Source organism: Cotesia typhae, unplaced genomic scaffold, assembly GCF_013202065.1.
Source record: "Cotesia typhae breed Kobodo isofemale line unplaced genomic scaffold, CoteBio_Ctyphae contig_123, whole genome shotgun sequence".
Classification (NCBI taxonomy): Eukaryota; Metazoa; Arthropoda; class Insecta; order Hymenoptera; family Braconidae; genus Cotesia; species Cotesia typhae.
In genome coordinates, this window is record NW_027423715.1 from 4,074,061 (window position 1) to 4,098,798 (window position 24,738).

General features: G+C 28.8%; 4 protein-coding genes across 13 annotated transcripts; 3 read left to right on the top strand and 1 right to left on the bottom strand.

Moving 5' to 3' along the window:
* Positions 1 to 14,462, bottom strand: LOC141533744 (unconventional myosin-IXb). Of its 10 annotated transcripts, none has more exons than XM_074252838.1 (11): positions 14,225 to 14,462; positions 13,095 to 13,476; positions 11,702 to 12,374; positions 11,169 to 11,469; positions 9,907 to 11,083; positions 9,146 to 9,791; positions 9,001 to 9,061; positions 7,521 to 7,976; positions 3,159 to 6,649; positions 2,022 to 3,035; positions 1 to 1,896 (listed from the first exon to the last, which is right to left on the bottom strand). In XM_074252838.1, exons 4-11 carry the CDS (start codon positions 11,459 to 11,461, stop codon positions 1,799 to 1,801), a joined length of 7,236 nt encoding a protein of 2,411 aa, XP_074108939.1. In that variant the 5' UTR covers positions 11,462 to 11,469; positions 11,702 to 12,374; positions 13,095 to 13,476; positions 14,225 to 14,462; the 3' UTR covers positions 1 to 1,798. The 10 variants fall into 10 exon arrangements, with proteins under 10 accessions (XP_074108939.1, XP_074108929.1, XP_074108914.1 ...); XM_074252828.1 differs by having other exon boundaries at positions 14,221 to 14,462; XM_074252813.1 differs by having other exon boundaries at positions 14,051 to 14,462.
* A 331-nt stretch (positions 14,463 to 14,793) lies between these two features.
* E(r) (enhancer of rudimentary) lies at positions 14,794 to 15,768 on the top strand. Its single transcript, XM_074253769.1, has 3 exons — positions 14,794 to 15,009; positions 15,120 to 15,207; positions 15,399 to 15,768. The coding sequence occupies exons 1-3, from the start codon at positions 15,007 to 15,009 to the stop codon at positions 15,617 to 15,619; spliced, it is 312 nt and encodes a 103-aa protein (XP_074109870.1). The 5' UTR covers positions 14,794 to 15,006; the 3' UTR covers positions 15,620 to 15,768.
* A 1,021-nt stretch (positions 15,769 to 16,789) lies between these two features.
* On the top strand, positions 16,790 to 21,913 carry LOC141534404 (phospholipase DDHD1). The gene is made up of 9 exons (XM_074253748.1): positions 16,790 to 17,197; positions 17,288 to 17,429; positions 17,712 to 18,005; positions 18,779 to 18,946; positions 19,090 to 19,218; positions 19,396 to 19,537; positions 19,647 to 20,347; positions 20,423 to 20,587; positions 20,718 to 21,913. Exons 2-9 carry the CDS (start codon positions 17,366 to 17,368, stop codon positions 20,864 to 20,866), a joined length of 1,812 nt encoding a protein of 603 aa, XP_074109849.1. The 5' UTR covers positions 16,790 to 17,197; positions 17,288 to 17,365; the 3' UTR covers positions 20,867 to 21,913.
* Positions 21,914 to 22,407: 494 nt separating this feature from the next.
* LOC141534412 (regulator of microtubule dynamics protein 1) lies at positions 22,408 to 24,610 on the top strand. Its single transcript, XM_074253757.1, has 6 exons — positions 22,408 to 22,811; positions 22,914 to 23,106; positions 23,165 to 23,359; positions 23,493 to 23,710; positions 23,781 to 24,019; positions 24,095 to 24,610. Exons 2-6 carry the CDS (start codon positions 22,919 to 22,921, stop codon positions 24,356 to 24,358), a joined length of 1,104 nt encoding a protein of 367 aa, XP_074109858.1. The 5' UTR covers positions 22,408 to 22,811; positions 22,914 to 22,918; the 3' UTR covers positions 24,359 to 24,610.
* The last annotated feature ends 128 nt before the right edge of the window (positions 24,611 to 24,738 follow it).

Genomic DNA, 24,738 nt, shown 5'->3' on the forward strand with positions numbered 1-24,738 from the left:
TTATATTTTTTTTTTTTTTTTTTTTTTTTTTTTCCCCGTAGATATACATATGTAAGCGCAGTTATTTTTATTCGCCATTGGAGTATATTTAAATAAATAACAATCGCATTAAATAAAAAGTTACATTGAATGGCAGTAACTAAAAAAAATGTCAATCAAATTGCATGAACAATAATTATAAACCAAATAATTATGTAATAGTAATGATAAATGATAATCAACTTAAAGCACATTTATTAGATTCTTCTTTTATTTTATTTTTTTTTTCTTTTTTTTCTTTAATTTATACTAAACATACGAACTGTACACCTAATTTGATCGATTTCTAGATAGCACTGGAAATTTAAATAATTTCCCATTTTAATAATTTCACAGCAAAGTATAAATATAAATTATTTAGTGAGATTTCAAACATTTGTTATCGTCAAAGATTTACAAGCTAAAGAATAGTTAAATGCAAATAATTAGATCTCAACTTTAATTTTTTTTTTCTTTTAATACAAAATATTTATTTAAATAATATTTTTTATATTAGTATTTATATAAATGAATAGAAAGGCAAATTTTAAATGATGTATTAATTTTACATCTTTTACCTTAGGTATTATTTATTAATTTATTATTAGAATTAGTATTATTACTAGAATATTGGTAAAATCGATAATATATAACGAGAATACTAGAAAAAAAAAATAATAATCTTGGTAACCCCTAGTTCAATAAACGCAACAATAATAACAGATTATTACGATAATTATATACACGCTACATTTGGTTTTATTTCTTCTCAATAATTATTATCATTATCATTATTATTGATTATAATTATTAATATAAATATTCAATTAATTTATTTATAATTATCATCATTTTTTTTTTTAATAAAAATTAGTCTAAGTCGCTGGTTGATTATCAGCACGGGAAGTCAAAGGAAGAAGAGGCTGTCAAACCGCAATATTATATAAAGTATCAATTACATTTTATTTTATTAAAATAATTAGAATAATAATAATAATAATAATAATAATAATAATAATAATAATAATAATAAATAGTAATAATAAACGTAACAAAATAATTTATTTTTGTCCATTATTTAAAATACATTTTTTAATTAAATTATTTAACAAAATTCCTAACGTCGAGTCATTTTGAATTTATCAACTAAGACATAAAAAGTTTATAAAAAAAAATAAATAAATGATAATTGCCGTAATAAAAAACTTATCACGTTTTATTTTATATACCTAGTAGTAAAAGAAATGGTTTTTAATTTTTAATCTTTTAATGTAAAAAATGAAAAAAAAAAAAAAGAAAAAGTATTTATATTTAAATCTATATATATTAAATATAAATGCCGGGTTTTGACAACCTCAGAGATCGATATCGAACCTTGTACGGCACGCGATCAGTGAATCTGCGAAGCATTTGTTCCTCCCACATATAAATGTGTATATACATGTATATGGGGGTATTAAAGTTAAGAATGAGCTATCAAAATAAATAACTACTAACAAGTAAACAGTAGCCGGATATTATTAAGTCCCAGTTAATATAACTTGGCGAGGTGATAACAGTTGTTAACGATTCTTGACAAGAGTTGAGTCAACTACACTGCTATAACTATAAATAATATAATAACTATTACACTAATAATTATTGTAATAGTATTATTATTATTATTATTATTATTATTATTATTATTATTATTATTATTATTATTACTATTAGCTATTATTAACTATTACTACTTAACAGTCGAGACATTATTCATTGTAGTGTGTATATAAACGACAGGTCATACCATCACCATATCTTCATCGACATTTATGATAGTGGGAAATGCATTATCCGCTGAGCTTTGCCTGTGGATATTTTTTTTTCTTACCAAGGCATCTATAACAAAAAAAAAAAAACAACAAATACACATTTTTAATAACAATAATAAATATTTTTATTACCAATAATTTTAATTTACAGAAAACAATTGAGAAAGTTTATAAAGAAGTGAGAAAATTTACCAGCTGATGGAAGTAAATCATCTAGAGACCCATCGTCGAGATCTGTCGCAGACAGTAATAGGTCATCATCTGAGGAAGCACGAGTTAAGCTAGGTAATGTTGAAGTGAGTAGTGCCTTTTCCTTCTGAATAGTCTGAATATGTCCTACGAGGAGGGCTTCTTCTTCGTCACCACCACTGCGATCACCGTCGCGGTCTGAGTTGCTGGATCGTCCGCCAGCTATCGTCGAGGACACACTCAACTCTTCGGGACTGAATATCTTTGAAGATCTGAGACTGGAGAGACGATTAGTAGCTGCATGACACGCCGATTCTAGGGTACTTATGTCAGCAAGGGCGGTCCGTACGCTCCGCAATTTGTCTTGCACAATAGTCTCGACACATTTAGTCTGCCTGCCGACATCTTGCAGTGAGTCTTGTGCCGGAAGCGTGCGGTTCGTCCTGAGTATACAAGGGGCAAACACAATCGCCAGGGCGGACGAAGACATACGATTTGCGACTTCGTTGAGGGCGACACGCGCCAAGTGAACCGTCAGACGTTCCATCAAGTCGTAATTAGGCTTAGGTAATTTTTTAAGTATTGCAAACAGAGTATTGACGCGGTCTTGAGGATCCGTGAGATTCGCCGCGTGTAAAAAGTCGTCATAGTACTCGAATGTCAACAATGGCTCCGGCATATCGCGAAAGAAACTTTTTAGCACTGCTGCTAACACGTGGACTTGGTAATTCTCAAAGTCAATGTTCTGCAAATCTTCCTCGTCCATTTTAACCTTAAGTTCACGGACTTTAGAACTAACACCGCTTTTACGATACAGACCCTCGGTATACAGCCCGTGAATTTCGATTGTTGTTATTAAACGATCAACAACCAGCGGTACTTTGCCATCTCCGCAGTCTAATTTGTACAACGGCACGCCAAATACTTTTCGTGAATTATTATCATGGATTGAACCGTCTTTACCGCACTCAGCAGCAGCTTTCATGTAACATTTTTTGTGACACGTTAATTTACAATCTGTAACAAATAATTTAAAGATCAATAAATAATTTTAGATAAAAAAAAAAAATAATAATAATAATAATAATAATAATAATAATAATAATAATAATAATAATAATAATAAATTAAAATATTTACTTTGACAAACGAGTCCACGTTCAATAGGCCACATGAAAAATGAGGTACAAACTTCGCAAGCAGTTGGGATATTAATAATAGTCAATTGGAACATATGACTACCATGTTTAATAGGTTCTTCTTGTTTGCGTTTCTTCTCCTTCTTTCTCTTGCTCTTGCTCTGCTTATCAATAGCCTCCGGCTTAACTTGTGTCATAAACTCATTCATAAAACCACGAAACGCATTGACACCCATAGTAACCGGAAAGTCTTCCCGAGTATTCTCTTGTTTACAAACAGTCTCCATCACGTGTAAAAAGTTGGCTATCAAATCGGTATACTTAATATTACCCTCAACTCCCTGCTGAATAGCGACACTGTAGGTAATAACTAAATCATCTTTAAATTTTCTCAATGCTTGTTTGAAAACTCTGTCAACTTCGCTGGGTTTTTTACCCTCCTCCTGTCCTTCCATAATATAAATTTTTTTAGTAATAAAATCCTGCATCAGAGCCAACTCTTTGGCGTCAGAAATAATTTTATCAGCACTGTCTGTAAAGGCAGATGTTCCTGTTAAACTGAATTTTGATGCAACTGTTTGTTTATTCGCTGAAGTGTCGTAGGGTGTTCTCATAATAGGCTTGCGATTTTTACGACGATTTGCCGTGGTGGAATTTGCCAACGGACAGGGCATTTTCAGTACACCTCCATTCTGTATACATTTAACATGATAAAGCTGTTTACAGTCATTACATTTGTACCCTTGAGTAACAAAAGCGTCCATTTTTTCGTGACAACAAACGCAAACGTCTTCTTTTGAAAATCTGGCAACTTTTCTAAATCTATGACCAGCGAGTGTAAATAAGTTATTGCCTTTCCATTCGAGTCTATTCATACCAGGAGCCAATTTAAAATCCCCACAATCACCTACTACATTTGCTTTTTCATCTAATCCCGATATCTTAGTAGCTGGATCGGAATTTCTACGTCGTAATTCAAGTGTCGTTATGGCATTTGAACGCATACGTTTACCCAATTGTTGTCCCTTGTAAGTGGCTTCCTTATTGACCGGCCAATCCGTCACTGATCTCGATGACGGGTCTTCTTTTTTTATAGCCATTGCTGTGGGTGTAATTGCTGTCGCCGAGGGAGTCATTGCCAGGGATAACAACGGCGTTGACGTATTTGACCAATTACCTTTATTAAGATCTTCTTTAATAGTCCCCAAGAAAACACTCCTAGCATCAGAAACTGATACAGTATCATTAACACTTTCCCCCATCGAGCGACAGAGCATCTCTCGGCTGGGTCGATTTCTACGAGCACTACGTACCGGTATATCTGGTTCAGTCTTTTCAATGACAGGTCTATCGTCATGCAATGGCGGAATTAAATCAATCATCTTCAAAGTAGTGTCACCCTCAGAGTTTTGTCGTTTTAAAAAGCTATACTCTTTAATGTCACGCCTAAATTTTGTTATATCTCCAAATTTATCTGGAGTTTCATTGAACCTTCTTTCGAGCAATGAAAAACCATCATTTTTACTAGTACTATTGCTATTAGTATTACTACTACTACTACTGCTGCTAATAAATTTGTTATTATCACTATTATCTAGTTTAATATTTAAATTAGAGACTTCATTCACCCGGTGATCATTTTTTGCTTGCTCCAACAAATTATCTGTGAAATTTCTGTACTGCGTAACATTTGGCGATCTTGTTATCAAAGTAGACTTTTGTGGAGTTGCGTCAACATAACTAGATATCGAATATTCGGCTCTACGTCTCCAAATATCGGACACGGGACTCTGCTGTTGCTGCTGCTGCTGCTGCTGCTGCTGCTGTTGTTGAGACAAACTGGGATGATGATATTTATCACGCGGACTGTGGAATGACGATATCGCGGTATTGAAAATAGGCGGGGCGCTTTGTACAACACTGGGCGCTTCACCATCAGTGTCACCGTCACTGTATCCCGTTGACGAGCTGTCAGTACGTCTACTTATCAACGACGTACGGCTAGCAGTAGAAGTAGTAGTATTAGTAGTAGTAGTAGTAGTAGTTGTTGTTGTTGTTGTTGTTGTTGTTGTTGTTGTTGTTGTAGTAATAGTCGTAATAATTGCAGTAATAGTATTAGAAATAGTAGTAGTATTTATAATGCTAGCATGAGCAGTTATCAACGGCGAGTGATCAGCACGCTTTGTTCTTGCACTGGGTACAGGTTTAGTTGAATTACTCTCTTGAGAATAGTGAGACTCACTGCTATCAATACTAAGCTGAGATTCGTAACTCTTGAAACTGGCTAAACTCTCAAGACTACCTTTACGTAGACTATTGTCATCAGGACTGAACAATGCTTCTGGACTTTTAGGATCCCGTGAGTTAACAGAAGTTAAAAGACGTTTATTTGGCGTTAATTTACGTTTTGAATATGTTATATCTGTGTTATCGATAACACTTGCAGTCTCAGGCAGAGTGATATCCAACTTAGAAGACGTAATATATTCGCGACGTGGCGACGGGCATGGCTCCAATGTTAATTTAGATTGTAGTCCGATATTTTTAAACGGACTCTTGTCACACATGCTACTACTATTTTCACTAAAATCAATCTCTGATTTATTTAGCAGCGACGACGAGGAGGACAAACACGAGGATAACGAGGAGAAAGACGTCATGGTAGCAGCCTGTTTTCGTTTTCTCATTTCAGCGAGCCCTTTACGTAAACTACGTCCTCTTACATGTGACTGGAATATTATAACGCATGATTTTAATTTTTTATACCATGTGTACTGTCTGTAAGCACGCCAAGTGCTCTGTATATGGATCGCAGCATCAATTCGGGTACGTATTGTATGGGCTATTTTTTGAGCCAATACCATTCGCCAGAATGACTGTATCAATACAACGGCATTTTTTATTCTCAGGAATTTTCGTCGCTCTAAACAAGCACGAAACCATTTTTGTATTGTCGTTATGCTTGTTATTATCTGCTGATGTAATTCAATGTCTAATTTTATTTTTTCAGACTCACGTAAGAAGACTTTTGTTTTACCAAGTTGATAATTGTCTTTGTTGAGATTTAAAGTTAGAAGAAAATCACGTACGTCATTTTGTGAGCTTATTAAACCATTTGGTAATAACATACGATACAACTGGATAAATTCTTCATAAGTGAGACGTACGTTGAACCCAGCTTGACGTATTCTCACCGTTTCGAGCATTCCAGTGTAACGTAATTGACGTTGTACTGTTTCTTCGTCAAATTCATTTGGTATTTTATTTGAATTTGATTTAATACACCTGATAAAAAATGGATTTGCTTGATTCAAAGTATCCATTAGACTGTGAAGACTCTGTTGAAATTGGGCTGAGACTGTCATCGGCTGCTTTCGTGCTTTACCAGGTCCTGATCCATAACTTTGAGTTCTTCCTGCTAATGTTTTTACTGTTTGTAAATTTTTCAAACCCTTCTTGCCTCGCTCGCGTGGTCGAAATGATTTATTCTTCCTGTAAATATCAAATAAAAATTAATTTACATGTTTTATAATAAATATTAATAGAATTTGAAAGTTTTTTGTCATTAAATCAATTTTGTTTGTGATTAAAAGCTTTACTACTTAAGCTAAAGTAGCTTTAATCATTCTCGATAGTTTTTTTTTTTTTTTTTTTTTTTTTTTTTAAAGTATTTAATGCTTTAAAAAAAAATCAATAGCCAAAGATTAAAGCTGTTTAATTCAAAATTTACAATTTTAATTAATGTTTTTAAAAACAAAAACAGCTTTAATCTTTAATCAAAATGTTGTAGTATAAAATTGATCCCCAAAGCGCAGTATTTAGTTGCGATTTTTAAATTACCTGCATCCCACCCAAATTATTAGAAAAAATATATTATAAATAGTTTATAATTATAAAAGTGTAACTGTGTTAGTGAAAAAGAGTAGGAAAGGTGCAACCTCTATAGTTATTAAAATATTTAAATATACTAATAAGAATAAAAGAGTCTAATTAGAAAAATGAAAAAAAAAAAATAAAAAATAAATGAAAAAAAAAAAAAAAAAAAAAAAAAACACAAAATTCTATAAAAATTTATCATGCAGTAATTGAATTTAAACAGTTAATTTAACTGATTAATGATATTAATATGAAAATGAATTATGAATAATGGATGATTGAATGAATATGTTAATTATAACATTGAATGGAATTAACTACTAGATTTATCCGTCAACCGTCGAATCCTAATTTATGTTTGATTAAGAATAATAATAATTATTTGAACAGAGAAGAATATGCCTTTAGTTCCCATTAAACAAAAGCTCTGGTACCTTAATAAGTACAATAATTTGATGTATATTCATCATTAACAGACATTACATACATGACTATTTGATTAGCACGTTCCATGACATTAGCTTCGTCTTTAGGAAGCACCCTCTCAAGTGGTGTATGAGTAGTAGTGGTATCCCGTCTGTATTTATTGTTACTAATAGGTTGATGCTCATCTCTGATACGTAATACATAAGTAGCTGTTGCTGTTGTTGTTGTGGTTGTCTTGGTTGGCGTAATATTCGTTGGGTGTTGGTGAGTTTGACTAATATTTCTAAATTGTGGCCAAGACAACCTATTATTATTGTTGTTGTTGTTGTTGTTGTTGTTGTTGTTGTTGTTGTTGTTGTTGTTGTTGTTGTTGTTATTATTACTATTATTGTTGTTATTGTTGTGGTTGTTGTTAACATTGTCGTTGTTTTCGTTTTGTGTGGGATGAGTTGATGGTGATGACAAGCAGACACTGCGCTGCTTCTGATAACTTGCCGGGCGATTATGTTTGTGCGAACTGAAAAATGCTATCATGCTTAGCCGATTTGTTCTTTTTAACTAATTTACTTGTAACGTTGTACTATTTTTAATTCAATTGATAAAAAAAAATTTTATTACTGATTGATGAATAATTTATATTATAAAAATGAATTTTTCGATTGTAACGGACATGCTCGAGTCATTGTTATTAATAATAAATAATAAATAATAATAAAAAATAAAATGAAGATGAATAATGATGCACCTTGGATAATATAATATACGATTGAGATAATGTCGTGAGTATGAGGAGAGTTTGATGAAAATGACTCTCTAACAACATCTATTTTATAATATTGACAAGGTGCGATAACATAAACTGTAAAATTGTAAAATAATTAAAACTTTATATTTCAATTTTTTAAATAAATCATTATATGGATTTACAAATCCATTTTTAAAGCTTGCATTTAAATTAGCTTGTTTATATTTTAATAATAGCCAAAGTATAAAGCTAAAATTTATTGTAAATCCATAACTTTTAAAAAAGTAACAAATAAGTAAGTCATTAGAGATAATTAGAAAAAAAAAAAAAATATATATATATATATATATATATATATATATATATATATATATATATATATAAATATAAATAATATTGCCAAGATTAGAGAAGAATTCGTTAAACAAAACAAAACATATAGAGTGGATCCAAGTACCACTTACGCAATTCGGTTAATAGTTAGATTAACAGCCGATAACGTCACAAGATGGCTATAATAAGAGACAAAAGATAATAATATGCAACCAATGTAATTTAAATCTCTATTAAATTTCAATTCAAAATATTTTTTTTTTTTTATGTTAATATTCGTCAAACAAACTCGTCCAAGGGCTCATACGTTAAACGTTATGCAAAAAATTATAAAATTTAGTATTTATATTTTTTTCATTTTTTTCATTATTATTTTAATTATTGATTATTAATATTATTAATGTTAATTTTTAACTTCAAGACTTTAATAAATGAATTAAAAATATATTTATAAATAAATTACCTGATTAAATTATCATTGGGTTGCCGATATCTGCTTTGAACTGAATTTTTACTTCCATCAGCTGAAACACAGAGTTATACATTGAAAATCCAATTATAATTTAATTTTATTGATTAGTGGTTAGTAGTAAGTGACATGAATTTACCTCTGCCGTGACGATGAGCACGACCGGCTTCTTGAAAAGCAAAATGTGCTCGAAAGAATGCCCGTAGAATAGCCCATCTGAATACAGCTACCGGATCAGCACCCACTAGCTCACGTACAAACGCGAGAGATGAATTTTTTAATACACCAACGACTCCGTCAGGTCGCATAAGATCCAGATTTTTCTCTCTCATTTGCGCTGCTTGATACTTAACCGCGCCTGCATAATGTCTAACAACAAAAGCAGCTTCACGTCGCTGTGGTGTTTCATAAAATTGATTATCCTTGTGTACAGAGTTGAATTTTTGCAATAATGTTTCATTAGTAGCACCCGGAAAATTACATTGATCATCAAGTAAACACAACAATCCATTTGGTTTTCCTTCTATTAAATTCAGACAACCCGAATTATCACTAAAACCAATATCTGTCCATCTAATTCCCTGTCTACGGTATTCGCGTTGCTCGTATTGAAATACGTGTTGATTGAAATAATGCTGGAGCTGTTCATTCGCGTAATTAATACACAATTGCTCAAAACTATTGCACGTTTTAAAATCCTCAAATCCAAATATATCCAATACTCCAATACTGTGGCCTTGATGATCACGTAGAGTATCCTTTTTTGACAACAACGCGTGATTTACCTAAACACACACAAAAAAAAAAAAAAAAATAAATAAATAAATAAATAAATAAATAAAATATAAAATATAAAAATTTTTAAACCCTTCAGTGAATTAATTAAATTATTTAAATTACCTGAAGAACAATCCAATCAAATAGTGCACCATATAAACATTTAGCCATAGCATCTCTGGCAGCAATAGCTTCTGGCAAACGATAATTGATGACTAAAGTTTCACCAGAAGCTCGCGCACGTTTAGCCGTTAACGCTGCTAGCAGTGTTTCCTGTTTAACCCTCAGTAATTCTGAAATAATTGCAACTACTTCGGGATTCTTGACACCTACAGCTTCATCGTGGTGATGATAAGACTTTCTTGGTTGAAACTCGACATTACCCAGCAATAAAACAGCTGATAGTACGGCAAACAGTCTGCGTTGTTTCTCAGGTGTAAAACCAACCATCTCCATCGACTGTTTAAGCCGAGAAAATTCATGTCGTTCATCGATATTCTCTAATCCATAACAACCACTTTTATTTAAATAATTATAACGATCAGCACTCTCTAAATGTAACAATTGACGTTCTTGTTCATTAGCACCAGCTAATAAATAATAAAATACATGATAATTTCTTTCATTTTTACCCTGGGATACGATACGTGACTTTTCCAATAGATATTTCTGTACAACAGCACCATGTACCATACCATTTTCCTTGTAATTAACTTGAATAAATTTACCAAATCGACTGCTGTTGTTATTGTGAGCAGTTTTGGCATTACCAAAGGCCTCAAGAACTGGACCAGCGCTGAGAATTGTCTGTTCAACGCCACTACCATGAGAACCTTTTTGGCTCAACGCAGTTAAATGGTGTAATAAAAAATTAGTCGATTCTGTTTTACCAGAACCGCTTTCACCGCTTATTACAATGCACTGGTTCTTTTTTTCCTTTAGCATCGAATGATAAGCGGCATCGGCAATAGCAAATATATGCGGTGGTATATCCGGTCCAAGTCGACGATTTTGATAGAGTTTAACGTACTTTGGATTGTAGATTGGATAAAATTTAAATGGATTTACGGCTATTAATATACTGCCAACATATGTATAAATATTTCCAGCTAAAAATCTAGCACGCAGATTGTCAAGTAATGTTTGTTCATTAAGATCTGGTAATTGGCACAAATCTGGATACTCTTTATCACGTGGTTGATATAAAAATCGGTTAAAATAATCTTTTAATAACTGAGGATCCAGTGGAAATCTACTGTCAGCCCATAAACAATCTGATTGTTTTTTCCTTAAATAAAATCTAGAAAAAGTAATTAAAAAATTAAGTAAATAAATATAGATATATATATATATATATTTTTTAAATTATAAATATAATTATTTACCGATAATATCCTTGCTGTGTAACAGTCTTTGGCCAGAGTAACATAAGCGCTACAGGGCACTCGGATGGCCCAAGCCTTCGTTCCTTGCATTCCTGACCGACAGAATTACCCACAACTTCAGCTAATTCGTAGCCATTTGATAAATTCGGGTCATTCAAAGCTAATCTCTCAATAATACATTCTACTATTTCAGCAGATGTTGTTTGTTTAGTCGCTTTTATTGACAGTGCTTCATATTCTGGGCTCCATTCGCCCACGAATACTTGCACCACACCTGAACTACTATTTTCCATGATTAACCCTATAAATAAAATAATTATTTTTTATGTACAAAAATACATATCATAGATATATTTATTTTTATTTTTCTTTCGCCTTATTTATGTGTCACGTGAAATTTTACGCAGCTGCGAAAGTTTAAAAATAAACTTTACTTAGTTTACGAATAATATTTTTCGACTGTTTACTTTGAATATTATATTTCTATAAAATATATAATATTTATAATAAAATTTTATAAATAAAATGATTACCTTGGTATTTGTAGGGTTAATAAATATATCCTCTATCATCCATAAAATATTTAAAAACAGCCTCTTCGTCGTCCTCGTCTCTTAGTTGTTTTAATGTAACTTTTAACCATTGATGAAAGTATTGTAAATGATATTGATACATTTTGATTGTTCAATTAAAATGAAAAAAATAATTCAATAATCTCGATTCATTTTTTAAATTATTATAATGAACCTAATAATTTATTATTTTTTTTTTTCTCTGTCGTTGCAATCTCTTCAAGTATTTTAACTTTATTGACTCCAGTTTCTTTAAATGTAATAAAATTTTATTTTTAAAAATAGTATTATCATCATTACTACTATTATAGCCAGATGTATTTTTTAAAATGTAATTAATAATAGCCTGAAGCTATAATTAAATTTATAACACGAGTTTTAGTTTACAATAGGGCTTCAAGTACTTAAAACTATTGTCATGGTATCCATTCAAGTCAATTGAAAACTATGCATGAATAATATATTATCAGCAGGCAGTTTCTTCAGTTAACAGTAGAATAATAGTTATTATGATTATAATAATAATTTATAGAACTGTGTAGGCAGCTTTGTTTATTTTTAATTAATAATCGGCCCTGTTATTCATCACTGGATCATCAGCTGATTCTTGTAAAATTTATTTTTTACTTCAAATCTGAAATAAAAAAAAAAAAAAAAAAAAAAAAACTAAAGCATAAATTAAATAATAAAATACTAAAAACGTAATAATCAATGACAGTGTATCAAAAATTAATCAACAGTCTAGACGAAAAAAATAAGATAGATTTAGATATATCTAAAAATACTCTTTTGTCTTTAACGTCAGAATTATACCCTCGATAAAAAAAAAGCACCAACGGTAGGCTGCATTAAGTAAAATAAAAAAAAAAATCTAAGCAATAATTAACAAATATTGTTTATATTGTCATTACTATACTCCTAATGGCATTGAATTACTCAGCAGTAAAGCAATTAGAAAGCTAAATACACTTTTCATCTTATGAATCACGAGGCCGTTGTTTTAAACAGAAAATTCCATGATGCCCCGAGTTCACCAGATATTTACACATAACATATATCACTTTAATTATTTATTTAGATTTTTAAAACTCATTTTATTCCAAAGTTAATCAACCGCGACACCGTTTACACTATTTCGTCACATTAATCAAAATTCTCAACCAGATAAATAAATTCCTATAAAACCGGCAATTCCATCACCATATTTATCAAACGACATCTCCAATTACTGAATAATCTAATTATTTATCCGTTTAAATGAATTTTATAAAATCATCTGACATTTAATTGATTGAACGAAGCATCTTAAAAAAATATAAATAATTAAGTTAAGAATAAATAAAATTAACTATACCTCTTAGATGAATGGCTTATCACAAATATAATCAACAACAATTCCGTTACAGTAACCAGTAATACAGTAATTATTCTTGATAGTTGTATAATAATAATAATAATAATAATAATAATAATAATAATAATAATAATAATAATAATAATAATAATTATTATTATTATTATTATTATTTTAACCAAAGTGCTTGTAACTAAGTAGACTTATGGGTTTATTCTCAAAGTAAAAAGAGTTCTATCAACCGTCTACACAACTATCAAAATCCATCACCACATATACACATTCACCATCCACACTTTCTTTAACAATTTTTTTTACTTGTAATAATCCAATGGCACTAGCACAAATTATTTGTTTCGTTCAGCAGAGTATTTAAACCCACCTAAAATAATAATTTAAATAATTAATATATAGTCTTTTATATTAAAGATAACGTCTGTTATTTACTATTTATTATTATTAATTTAAAATAATTAAAACTGTGAAAAATTTTAAGTTGCACACCCCGTTGTCGCGTACCTGTTTTTCCTGTTTTCGCTCGTTCACGCGCAAAACGAGCGAATCAGAACTACAAGTACTAAACTTTGAGACTGTATGTATGACAAAGAAAGACTTAATATGTTCGGAGCATATACATATACGTATACATACATGTATATAGATATTCACATATATGTTCTGTTGCTACTCTCTGAATTGGTGTATTATTAATTTAGTGTGTTGGTAGAAATACATAAATATATATCTATATCTCTATGTATATCTAAAGAGAAAGAACAAAAATAATAAAATAAGATGGTGAGAGATCAAGTATGAAATGTATGAAACACTTGGAAATCCTGTTGATTTAATAATACACAATGTACATACTCTCTTTCTGTGTTTCTGTTCCTATCCGTTCTGTCTTACTTGCTATTATTATTATTAATTATTATTTTATATTTATATCAACTTACAGTCACTATCACCAAGATAAAATTTATTTATGTTTTCAGTTATTATTATTATTATTTTATTTATTATTTTTTTATAGTCAAGTATGAGATATCGACACGATAGGAAACAACTGTATTGTATGTATGTATGTATGTATGTATGAATTGGTTTAATGTATATACTCATGTACCCACTCGCTCAGGATCCACGAGTCAACTTGTATGCGTTTATCTATATGTCTACAGTCACTATACTACGGAATTATCAATCATACAGCCGCCACTGAAGATGCCTTAGGTCTATTTACCAATGGCATTAGTTACGTTCTATTATTTGACCAATCGTCTACGTTATTTGCCGTTGAAACCACTATACCATAAAACTTTTTATTATTTTCTCCTTTTATTTACTAATTTTTTTTTTTTTTTTTTTTTTTTTTTTTTTTTTTATAACTTTTACCAACCTTCTGTACCTTATTCTACATTTTATTCCATGTATACTGTGTGTTGATACTCTCAACAATTTATTTTATTTATTCTCAACAGATGTCGCTACTTGTCATGTTCTTAAATTTACACTTTTATTTTTTTTTTTCAAACAGTTAATTAATTTATTGTTTAAAAAAATAATTAAATAAATTTATTTAGTACACTTTAGCAAAATTTTCATTAAAACATAATTATTCAATAACATAAATTCAAGTACAAATTTTTTACGCGCTCTTCGTTTTAAAAACGGAGAATTTGATAACTAAATATTAAAACCACAAAACGCCAAACTCCTGATCTTGTACAGTAACCGCTTCAATTAATGTTAAAAACAATTCAAATAAAAAAATAAATAAATAAAAAGTTTTTTTTTACAAAGTATTATTCACAATTGCATGAATAAAAAGCTACGTGAAATAATTTAAATAGTATTTATTTGTTAGTCTAGTTCAAACGAAGAAAAAAGTATTTTTTAAAAACTAACCAACATGGTAAGATTTATGATAATCAATATTTAGACATAACGTTTGTTTACTCAATGAATTTTTTTTAAATCATAATTAATTTATTGTTGTTGTTATTTTTTTTTTTTTTTTTACAGTCTCATACTATTCTGTTAGTACAGCCGGGAAATCGTCCAGAGACACGGACTTATTCTGACTATGAAAGTGTTAACGAGTGTCTTGAAGGTAATGCTTATTTTTATTTTCAATTGATAGTAAATACTATCATTAAATCTTTGATTTTTTTAATTCTCAACTGATAATAATTAATTTATTCATGATACCATATTTAAAATAAAAAAAATGTTTATTTAGTGATAAAATTTATAAATAAAAATTATTGAATGATTATTGATTAATAAAATAATTAATTGCAGGTGTCTGTAAGATTTATGAGGAACACTTGAAGAGAAGGAACCCAAATACTCCGACAATAACCTACGACATAAGTCAATTGTTTGACTTTATCGATCAATTAACGGATCTCTCGTGTCTGGTTTATCAAAAATCAACAAACACGTATGCTCCTTACAATAAAGACTGGATTAAAGAAAAAATTTACGTCTTATTGCGTCGTGCTGCCGGTCACAGTGAGTGATCCAACTGGATTTTTATTTATTTAAGTAAACATTTTTTCCTCATTACTTACATAAATTATATTAAATTTATCTTAATATTAAATATTAAATAATTATGATATTTCTTTACTGTTTAATATAACAAATATAATGTATAAACGTTCAATAATGATTCATTTCTTTATTTAATAAACCTTTTATTAGAACTTGTTATATTTTTTATAAATCGATAATTACTGGTTTTTTTGCTTGTTTCAGTTTGTTAGTAATATATAGAAATAGCTTTATTGCAGATTATCAAAAACCGATTAGTAGCAATTATTAACTGAGCTTTATTATCTTCAAGACTATTGTTTATAACCCAACAGCTTGATAGCTAAAATCTTTACCTTTTTTTTTTTTATCATCTAAATTCATTTCTTTAATAAATCTCATCGATAAACTTAAGTGAAATATGATAAATAAAATATTTACTAAAATTATCATAATAATAATGAGCAATAAGGTAATAAACTCTGATATGAAATTAAAAACTACTTTCATATCATTTTTTTTGTTCTTTGAATTTTATTATCATTAAATATTTAATCGTAAGTAATTAAAACTGTATACAATGAATTACTTTATATCAAAAAGTATCTGCAATAAAGTTTAGCTGCCAAAGAAAAAAAGACTTACAAGAAAACAATTGCAAGATCAAATCATTTGACATTTGACATGATTTGTATGCACGAATTCCCCACGTGGCGATTAAAATAACAATATTAATATACACATAAAATTATATTTGATAGATATTATTAGTTCATTCATAATTATGAATAAATTTATAAGAACTATTCTCTGTTAAATTTAATTTAATTACATCTATTGATTGACCAATTGATTAAAAATATAAATTAATCTATTTCTATTATCTCTAGTAAGTTCATTAGATAAATCAACAAATTAATAAAAAATCTTGTTGGGAAGGTAGTATTACATTCTAGTTATTGTTATATTATAATAGAAGATACATATGATAAATATGATAAATATAGTATGTATATATGTTATGTAAACCTTTCATGCAGCAGCAATAGAGGGGACATTAAAGAAGAGAGGGTTCAAGTGTATAATGTGTAATCTATATATATAGATATAGCGTTGACAGTGGAAAGGAGAAGGAGAAGACTGTGGATGAGGGAGGCGGTGGAGGAGTCTGAAAAATAGTAAAGTCAACGCTGACTACTCGACATAGTCGACATGCTCATGAATTGCCAGTTAGAGTATCTACCGAGTGTTATTTTATATGTGTTGTGTCGCGAGCGCTTTAGATAAATGCTGACCGCCGTTTACTCACAATGTATTAAGTTGTCTTTGTTATTTTTAAGACATTAAAACTCTTTATTTTATTTTTTTTTTCCACAGTGAACTTTAAATAGCAGCTAAATAAATATTATTAATATTGTTACAAGTTATAGTAGTAATATAAATGATGAATGTTTTACATCAACTGTCAATATTTCATCTCGGTCTCCTTTGTCGCAGTGCAGAAAGTTATTGTAGTTTAGAAATTTTTTTTTAAATTATATCCAAGTAATTACAGTACACAACAAGTAATTCATAAAAAATGCATTCACGTTATCTTTATAAATGATTCATCGTATATGACAATGTTAATAAAAATAGTTCTGTGTTTATTATAGATTACGGAGTATTTTTTGTCATTGCTTAGAAAAATAATTTCCCTCACCAGGATTGACAGTTTTTTACTTGTTGACAGGATGTCTCATAATATTGTCGTTGATCCTTTTAGTGAAACTCCATTGGACTTGGATGACATTCAAGGTATGCATTATTATTATTTTTTTATTGTAAGATAGTATAGGTTATAGTTTTTTTTAATAATAATATTATTACTATCAATATCGGAGATCATTGTTCGATTAATTTAATTAATACCAATATTGGTTTAATTAAGTTTATTGTCTAGTTTATAAAATATAATCTTGTTTACTTAACTCTTTTTTTTTTTTTTTTTTTTTTTTTTTTTTTTCTAATAATAATTCTGATAATTATTTAGTTCATCCGATAATTAGTAAATTTGTGAAATATTTTTGTTAATTAAAGATGAGAAAGAAAATGGGATGGACATTGCAGAAGAAATTACTGATGAACTGCCTTATGCAGTGCCATTGACACCTGAAGAAGTCAGATGGTTTTACAAGGACGGCGTTGACAAAAGATGGGTTGAATTTTGCGGGTATGATAGTCTGAGAATCGAAAATGCTTGGAGACTATGCCAGGGTCAGGATGCCAATCAGACAAATGAAAATTCAACTAGTTATGAAAGAGTTGTTGTCAAAGGTGGAATGTATGACGTTGAATTAGACAATATGAGATGTGTCTCTATTTATTGGCCAGGTAATATATTTTTTTATAATAATTATTTTATTACTATACTAAATTGTCAATGCAAGCAATCGGGTAATTCCACAAACAACTATCTAATCTTCTTTATGTCAAATATTAGCATTAGTTTTTTTTTTATTATTATTATTATTATTATTATTATTACATGTAATGTTTGTTTGATTAATAACGAATTTAAATAAAAAATTGATTGTTGACATACACTTGATTTAATTTATCACGCGATGACTGAGCCTTGAAAAAAATTTTTATTGTAAGTAATAACTTTTGTTAAAATAAATATTTTAAATTTATCAAATTTTAAACATTCCAATAAAATATTCTACTTGTCTAACTTTTTTTTCTTTTAATCAATCTTCTATATTTTACCTTTCAAAAAGTGTCTGGCTTTTCATATTACAAAAATTACAGCGTCCTTGAGTCTATTATTGCCAATTTCCTTTAGGTACATTCACTGCAATAAGCAACAGTAATGTAAGCCAAGTGTTGCATTGATGTTATTTGCTTCTATTCAATCATTTTAAATTTAATAAAAAAATAATTATAAAACATAAATGACTCTCTTATTTTCATTCTAGATTTTTCTTAAAGTTAATTATTATTTCTTTTATGATTTTTAAAAATTAAAAACTAATGCAGTCTCGATGGAAAAAAAAAAAAATAAATTACCATATTGTTTACTCTTAATTCATAGTAATTATTATTTGATTTGATATACTAAATTGATTCACTAATGGTTGAAAAACTTGAATTTATTTAAAAAGGTGAAGAATGGGAAATACTGCGAGCAACGTGGTTTTACGATGCCAGTTGGATTCCATTGGAGATAGAACACTCGAAAGTTATAGAGGAGAATCATTTAAGACTTTTTGGAAAAAAACAATCGTCAGGGTCAACACCTGAGGAAATAGTTCCCTCGCATTCCTATAAAGGTAATATATTATTTCTCAATGAATTATTAATTAATTACTTGGATCTATACCTGTATATATTTTTCGTTACTTTTTATCGGGATAAAAATATTCATAGGATTACATAATTTATTATTATTATCATGTTTTTTTTATTTTTATAGTTCTTCACACAGTACATTTCCCAGAATTTCATGTTGATTGGCATGCCATTAATGATGTCGCGCTTTATAGTGAATACACACCGAGCAAATTAATGCGTAGCGTTACCTCTAAACTAGGATTTACTAAAAGTACGTATTAATATTTTTCTACAAATGTCAAGTAATTTATTATGTATATGAAGATTAAAAAAAAATTCCGAATATATAGCACTACTTGATAAAAGCTTAGACAGGAGAAAGATAAATTATTATTATTATTATAATTTTTCTTGATTTTAAAAATGAAATTTTATATTGATTATTAAGCAAGTGGATACCGCCTGAAGCGCGGTTACAAGGTCTCCTCGACAATGGATGATAAGCCACATGATATTGATCACTTGGTATTCGTTGTCCATGGCATTGGTCAGAAACGTGATACCGGTAAAATCATACGAAACACTGCCTCGTAAGTCAATTAAAATTATATACATTTATTTATCTATTTCATAATAGTTTATTGAACTTTTTTTTTTTAAATTGATAATTGAACAACTAAAATATTTTTTCCATCACAGGTTTCGTGATTGTGTTGACTGGTGCAAGCAGAAATATTTTTCCAACTCATCGCATCGTGTCGAATTTTTTCCAGTCGAATGGCGATCTTCTTTAAAACTCGACGGTGATATAGTAGATGCAATAACTCCGTACAGTGTAATGAGTATAAGACATCTGTTAAACACATCTGCAATGGATATTCTTTATTACACAAGCCCATTGTATGGAGGAGAAGTACGCGCTGGTCTGCAACGTGAGCTGAATCGTTTGTATTTCATGTTTATAAGCCGGCATCCCGGATGGAGTGGAAAGGTATCAGTGCTGGCTCACTCACTCGGCTGTGTTATTGTTTATGACATCGTTACTGGTTGGATGGGACCAGATACTAGACCACCATCCCCAGCAGCGCCTGACGTTCTCCTCGTTACAGACGGACTAAAATTCACAATAGAAAATTTATTTTGCCTCGGTTCACCTTTATCAGTATTTTTAGCGTTACGTACAAGAACGCCAGCTAACCCAGGAGACATAATGCCCCCGGGATTATGTAAAAAGTTTTTCAATATTTTTCATTGGTCTGATCCAGTTGCATATCGAATGGAGCCATTACTTGTTAGAAATTACAGCAAAGTTGAGCCGGTACTTATTTTGCCTTATGGTGGTGTTGATAATCCAGATCAACCATTGTCTTTAGGAAATGTTGAATCAATACCTACGTCAGGTACTTTTTTTTTAAACTCTACTTTTAATGTTTTAAAAAATAATTAAATATTATTTTTTAATTCATTTATTCTAGATAACGAAGAAAAAGATGATAAAGAAGCTGATAGTCCTACCGATACTCCTAATAGAACGGTTGAAAAAGGCTCATGGAGCTTATGGGGTCTTGTAAGAGCTGGATGGAATGCCAAAGAAGGCGCCTCACCTACTCCTGATGCTAATATCATTAGACCTGATGAAGGTGTTAAATATTTTATTTTTTCTAAATTAAATTGGTGGAAAAACTTGAACTTAAAAGCCATTAAAATGTCAATAGATAAGTACTATCGGTAACAATTATAATAATTTTTTTTTTTTTTTTTTTGTTTCAGAACTAGCACAGCGACTTGACTATGTTTTACGAGCGGGTGGATTAGGCCGTAATTATTTGTATACAGTCACAGCTCATACCGCGTATTGGAGTAATTATGACGTTGCCTATTTTGTATTAACTAGATTATTCCCAAACTTAGAAACTTGATGTTTGCTTGCACCTAGCGACACGACTCCTTCTTTAAATTGCCATATGCGTTTACTAGTCGTTTAAATTATTATTTTCAAATTAAACAGGTCTATTTATCATCTAACGCATAAGAGACCTCCTACCAAAAATAATAATAATAATAAGAACTGGAAATATATTATTATTATTATTATTATTATTATTATTATTATTATTATTATTAAATAATAAAAAAAAAAAGGAGATAAGAAAATACGAAAATGATATATTAAAATAAATATAGATTTATAATTACTGAAAACCATATCTGTGATAACAGAAAAACGATACAATAACAATTTTACAGTGTAAGACGAGTAAGTTTTTTGCATAATTTTTCGTATTAAAAACTATGATAATTATAACTAGATTAAAAATTATAGTGTCCAGTTTATACATGTGTGCAACGCATTTTTTATATTTCATCGTGTTAAATTATTAAAGAATAATAATTTATTAAATTCAAAGTTTATAAATCTTTTGTTGATTTTATTATTGACTATTGTTTTTTTTTTTTTTTTTAATATTAAAAAAAAAACTCTAATTACGAATTCGCGACGAACGCAGCAATATTAATTAATTATAATAATAATTATTATTGTAATAAATGTTTTATAAGATAGAAAAAAAATTTTTTACGTAATTATTAGTGAAAACAAAGTAATTAGTTTTAGTATTTAGTATAATTTAAAAATACGTTGTACAATTTTATTGTTAAACGAAAAAGTGAATGAATATTAAGAGCATATGAAATGATAACTTCGTCCACATCATTAATATATAATTAATATTTAAATATTTTTTCAATTATTAATTAGGTGTACATTATTATAAGAGTTTTTATCGTTTACAATGTTTGTTGATTTAAAGTTTTTATTAACTTGCCATATATTAGAGAAAGAGAGAGTGAGAAAGGAATGATTTGACCATTTTTATACTAAATACGTCTTACACGTAGACTAATGACTAATGACTAATGATAAATAAAATAAATGTATAAAAAAAAAAAAAAAAAAAAATCAATAACTTGATAAGAATATCTAGAGCCTAAAAAATATTATAATATTCTATCAATTATTTAATTAAATACTTATTGTGATTCATTTAAAAACTATAGCATAATTTAAACAAACACCAATAAAAAAAAAAAATCAAAAGCAATTTCATCTTAAACCGTTTTTGTATCAAATTCATTAAATTTATTAATAATCACAAACAAACTTAGATAGTTGATGTTTATTCATTCGAAAAAATTGTGTCGAATAACTGAATAGCATCTAAAAAATTTCTTTTTGTAATTGATAATTGTTTAAGTTATAAAATAATGTAGGTATTAAATTATTTGAGATAAAATTAATAAAATTGTTGTTATACCAAATTGAAAAAAAAAAAAAAAAAAAAAAAAATTGCATTATTTTTTATCTTTTGAATTTTTAAAAATATTTTATTTTAATTTGACCTTTTATATCAACTGTAGGTATTGTGTAAAATCAAATACGGACATATTATATGTATATATTGTATACATATTATTGGTATTTTCTAGCCTCAACTTTGCTGCAGCATTAGCAGGTATATAGCAAATACCTTTGCGTATATACTGGATATTGACTTACTGTACATACTTAAATAATTATCAATAATGACGCGTAAAATATTGTTGAAATAGTGTAAAACCGGTAATCAACAAACCATTTTTTTTTTTTGTTTATCAATAAATTTAGTAGTTTATTTTTTTCAACACTACTGAATTAATTTGATCTATTTTGACTTGTAAATTAATAACATATATTTTTATCTGATAATTTAATTACTATACGTGTGATATATTTCAAAGTTATGTGAATATTTCAAAGATTGTACAAAGTGGGTCAAAGATCACCTTTTATTTTTTTTTTTTTTTTTATTTGAATTTATTTAGCAGGTAAGCAATTTGATTGTGTATTACATCACAATAGAATATCTTATTTAATTACTAATTCATTCCCCTTATTACACCAAATAATACACATATTATTTATTTTAGGCAAAATGAGTCAATTTCAAAATTCACAGATGATAACGGTTGCTCTGGGAGCAACCATTGGAGTACTTGGTGCTGCTAGTTTGTTTATTTATCAAAAAATAATGAAACAGAGAGAACGTGAACGAATGTCTAATAATTTAGAACGTGTTAATCTTAGAGTTTCTCAATTGCAACAAGAATTAGATAATTTAAGGTATAATTCTATTTATTTATTTATTTAAAATTTATTATTATTTTAATTATAATTTTAGAGCGCAGCAAGAAAAATTACGAATTAAGAAATCTAAAAATTTAAGAAAAAGATTGCCATCAGTAAATAGTATTTATTCACCAACAAATGAAACAGATAATGAAAATGATGGATTATCAGTTACCGAAACAGACATTGATGATGAGTTTTACGACTGTTCTGATGATGAAGTAGCTAATGAAGAACTTGAAAATGGGTTAGTTTTTTAAAAAAAATTATCAGACAATTAAATTAAAAATAAAATACATTTTTTTTTTTGCGAATTTTTATTTTTATTTTAATAAATTAATAAACATGAAGAACAAGATGATATATTTTTAGTGATGTAGGACAGCAGGATTAATGCTACCGTTGTATGAAAAATTGGCTGAGCTGGATCAGAAGTATGAACAAGAGAAAAACTACGATGTGCTGCTCGATGAATTGCGCTCGTTGGCACTTTGGCATGACGACAATATCGAAGTGTCTTGGAGACTGGCAAGAGCTTATTTTAAAACTTCTTCTTTACTTACTGATACTAATGAACAAGAAACTCTTTTACAAGAAGGTATATATTAATAAACAATTAATCCTGAAAATAATTGTTTTATTAATCAATAAATTATTTTTTTTTATAGGTATTAAATCTTGTCAGAAATTTCTTGACAATAATCACGTTGAACTTCACAAGTATTACGCCTTACTCGTTGGCTTACGTACTGAATATTTGCCAACGAAGGAAAAATTATCAGCGGGTAAAGAATTTGAGAAACATGTTAAATTGGGATTAGAGTTAAGCCCTGATGACGCTGTTCTAAATCATTTACTCGGTAGATTTCAGTACAGCGTATCCAATTTATCCTGGTTTGAGAGAAAAGTAATTAAATAAATAATTAGAATTTTTTTTTTTTTTTTTTAAGCAAAACAATCTATTGAATTATTTATTGAACAGGTTTGTGAAACATTATTTGGAGAAACACCGAAAGCAACTTACGAAGAAGCAATCCAACACTTGGAACATGCTGAGAGTCATGTTAAAGAGCCCGATATACCGAATAAATATTTCTTGGCCAACGCTTATTTAAAAGTAAAGTCTTACAAGAAAGCTATGAAATTACTTGAAGAATTGAAAGATATTACGCCACGAAACAGTGATGAAGAAAAGTTAAAGTCTAAAGCTCCTAATCTTATATCAACATATTCTTCTTACTGTTGATATATACTTACCATTTACCTTTTACCTTCTACCTTACTATACAATATTAGTTTATAATTATTAATAAAATATTAAATTAATTGAACTACCTAGGTTTGAGATACCTAGTTCCGATCGGGTGATTTTAGTGTTGATATTTTAATCAAATAGCACTGTATTATATAATTTAATACGTAATAATTTTACAATCATGATTACGATAATCCAATTTTTTAATTATTTGACATTCCTAATAAATAAAATACTATTCTATATACTTGTTACTTATCGTTGAATCCAAAGCCTGTATTGATAAATTTTTAAAAGTATTTTATTTGATAGTTATTAATAAAATGATTTAATTTTAAAGTAATTGTAAGTGGTGCTATTGTGTATTATAT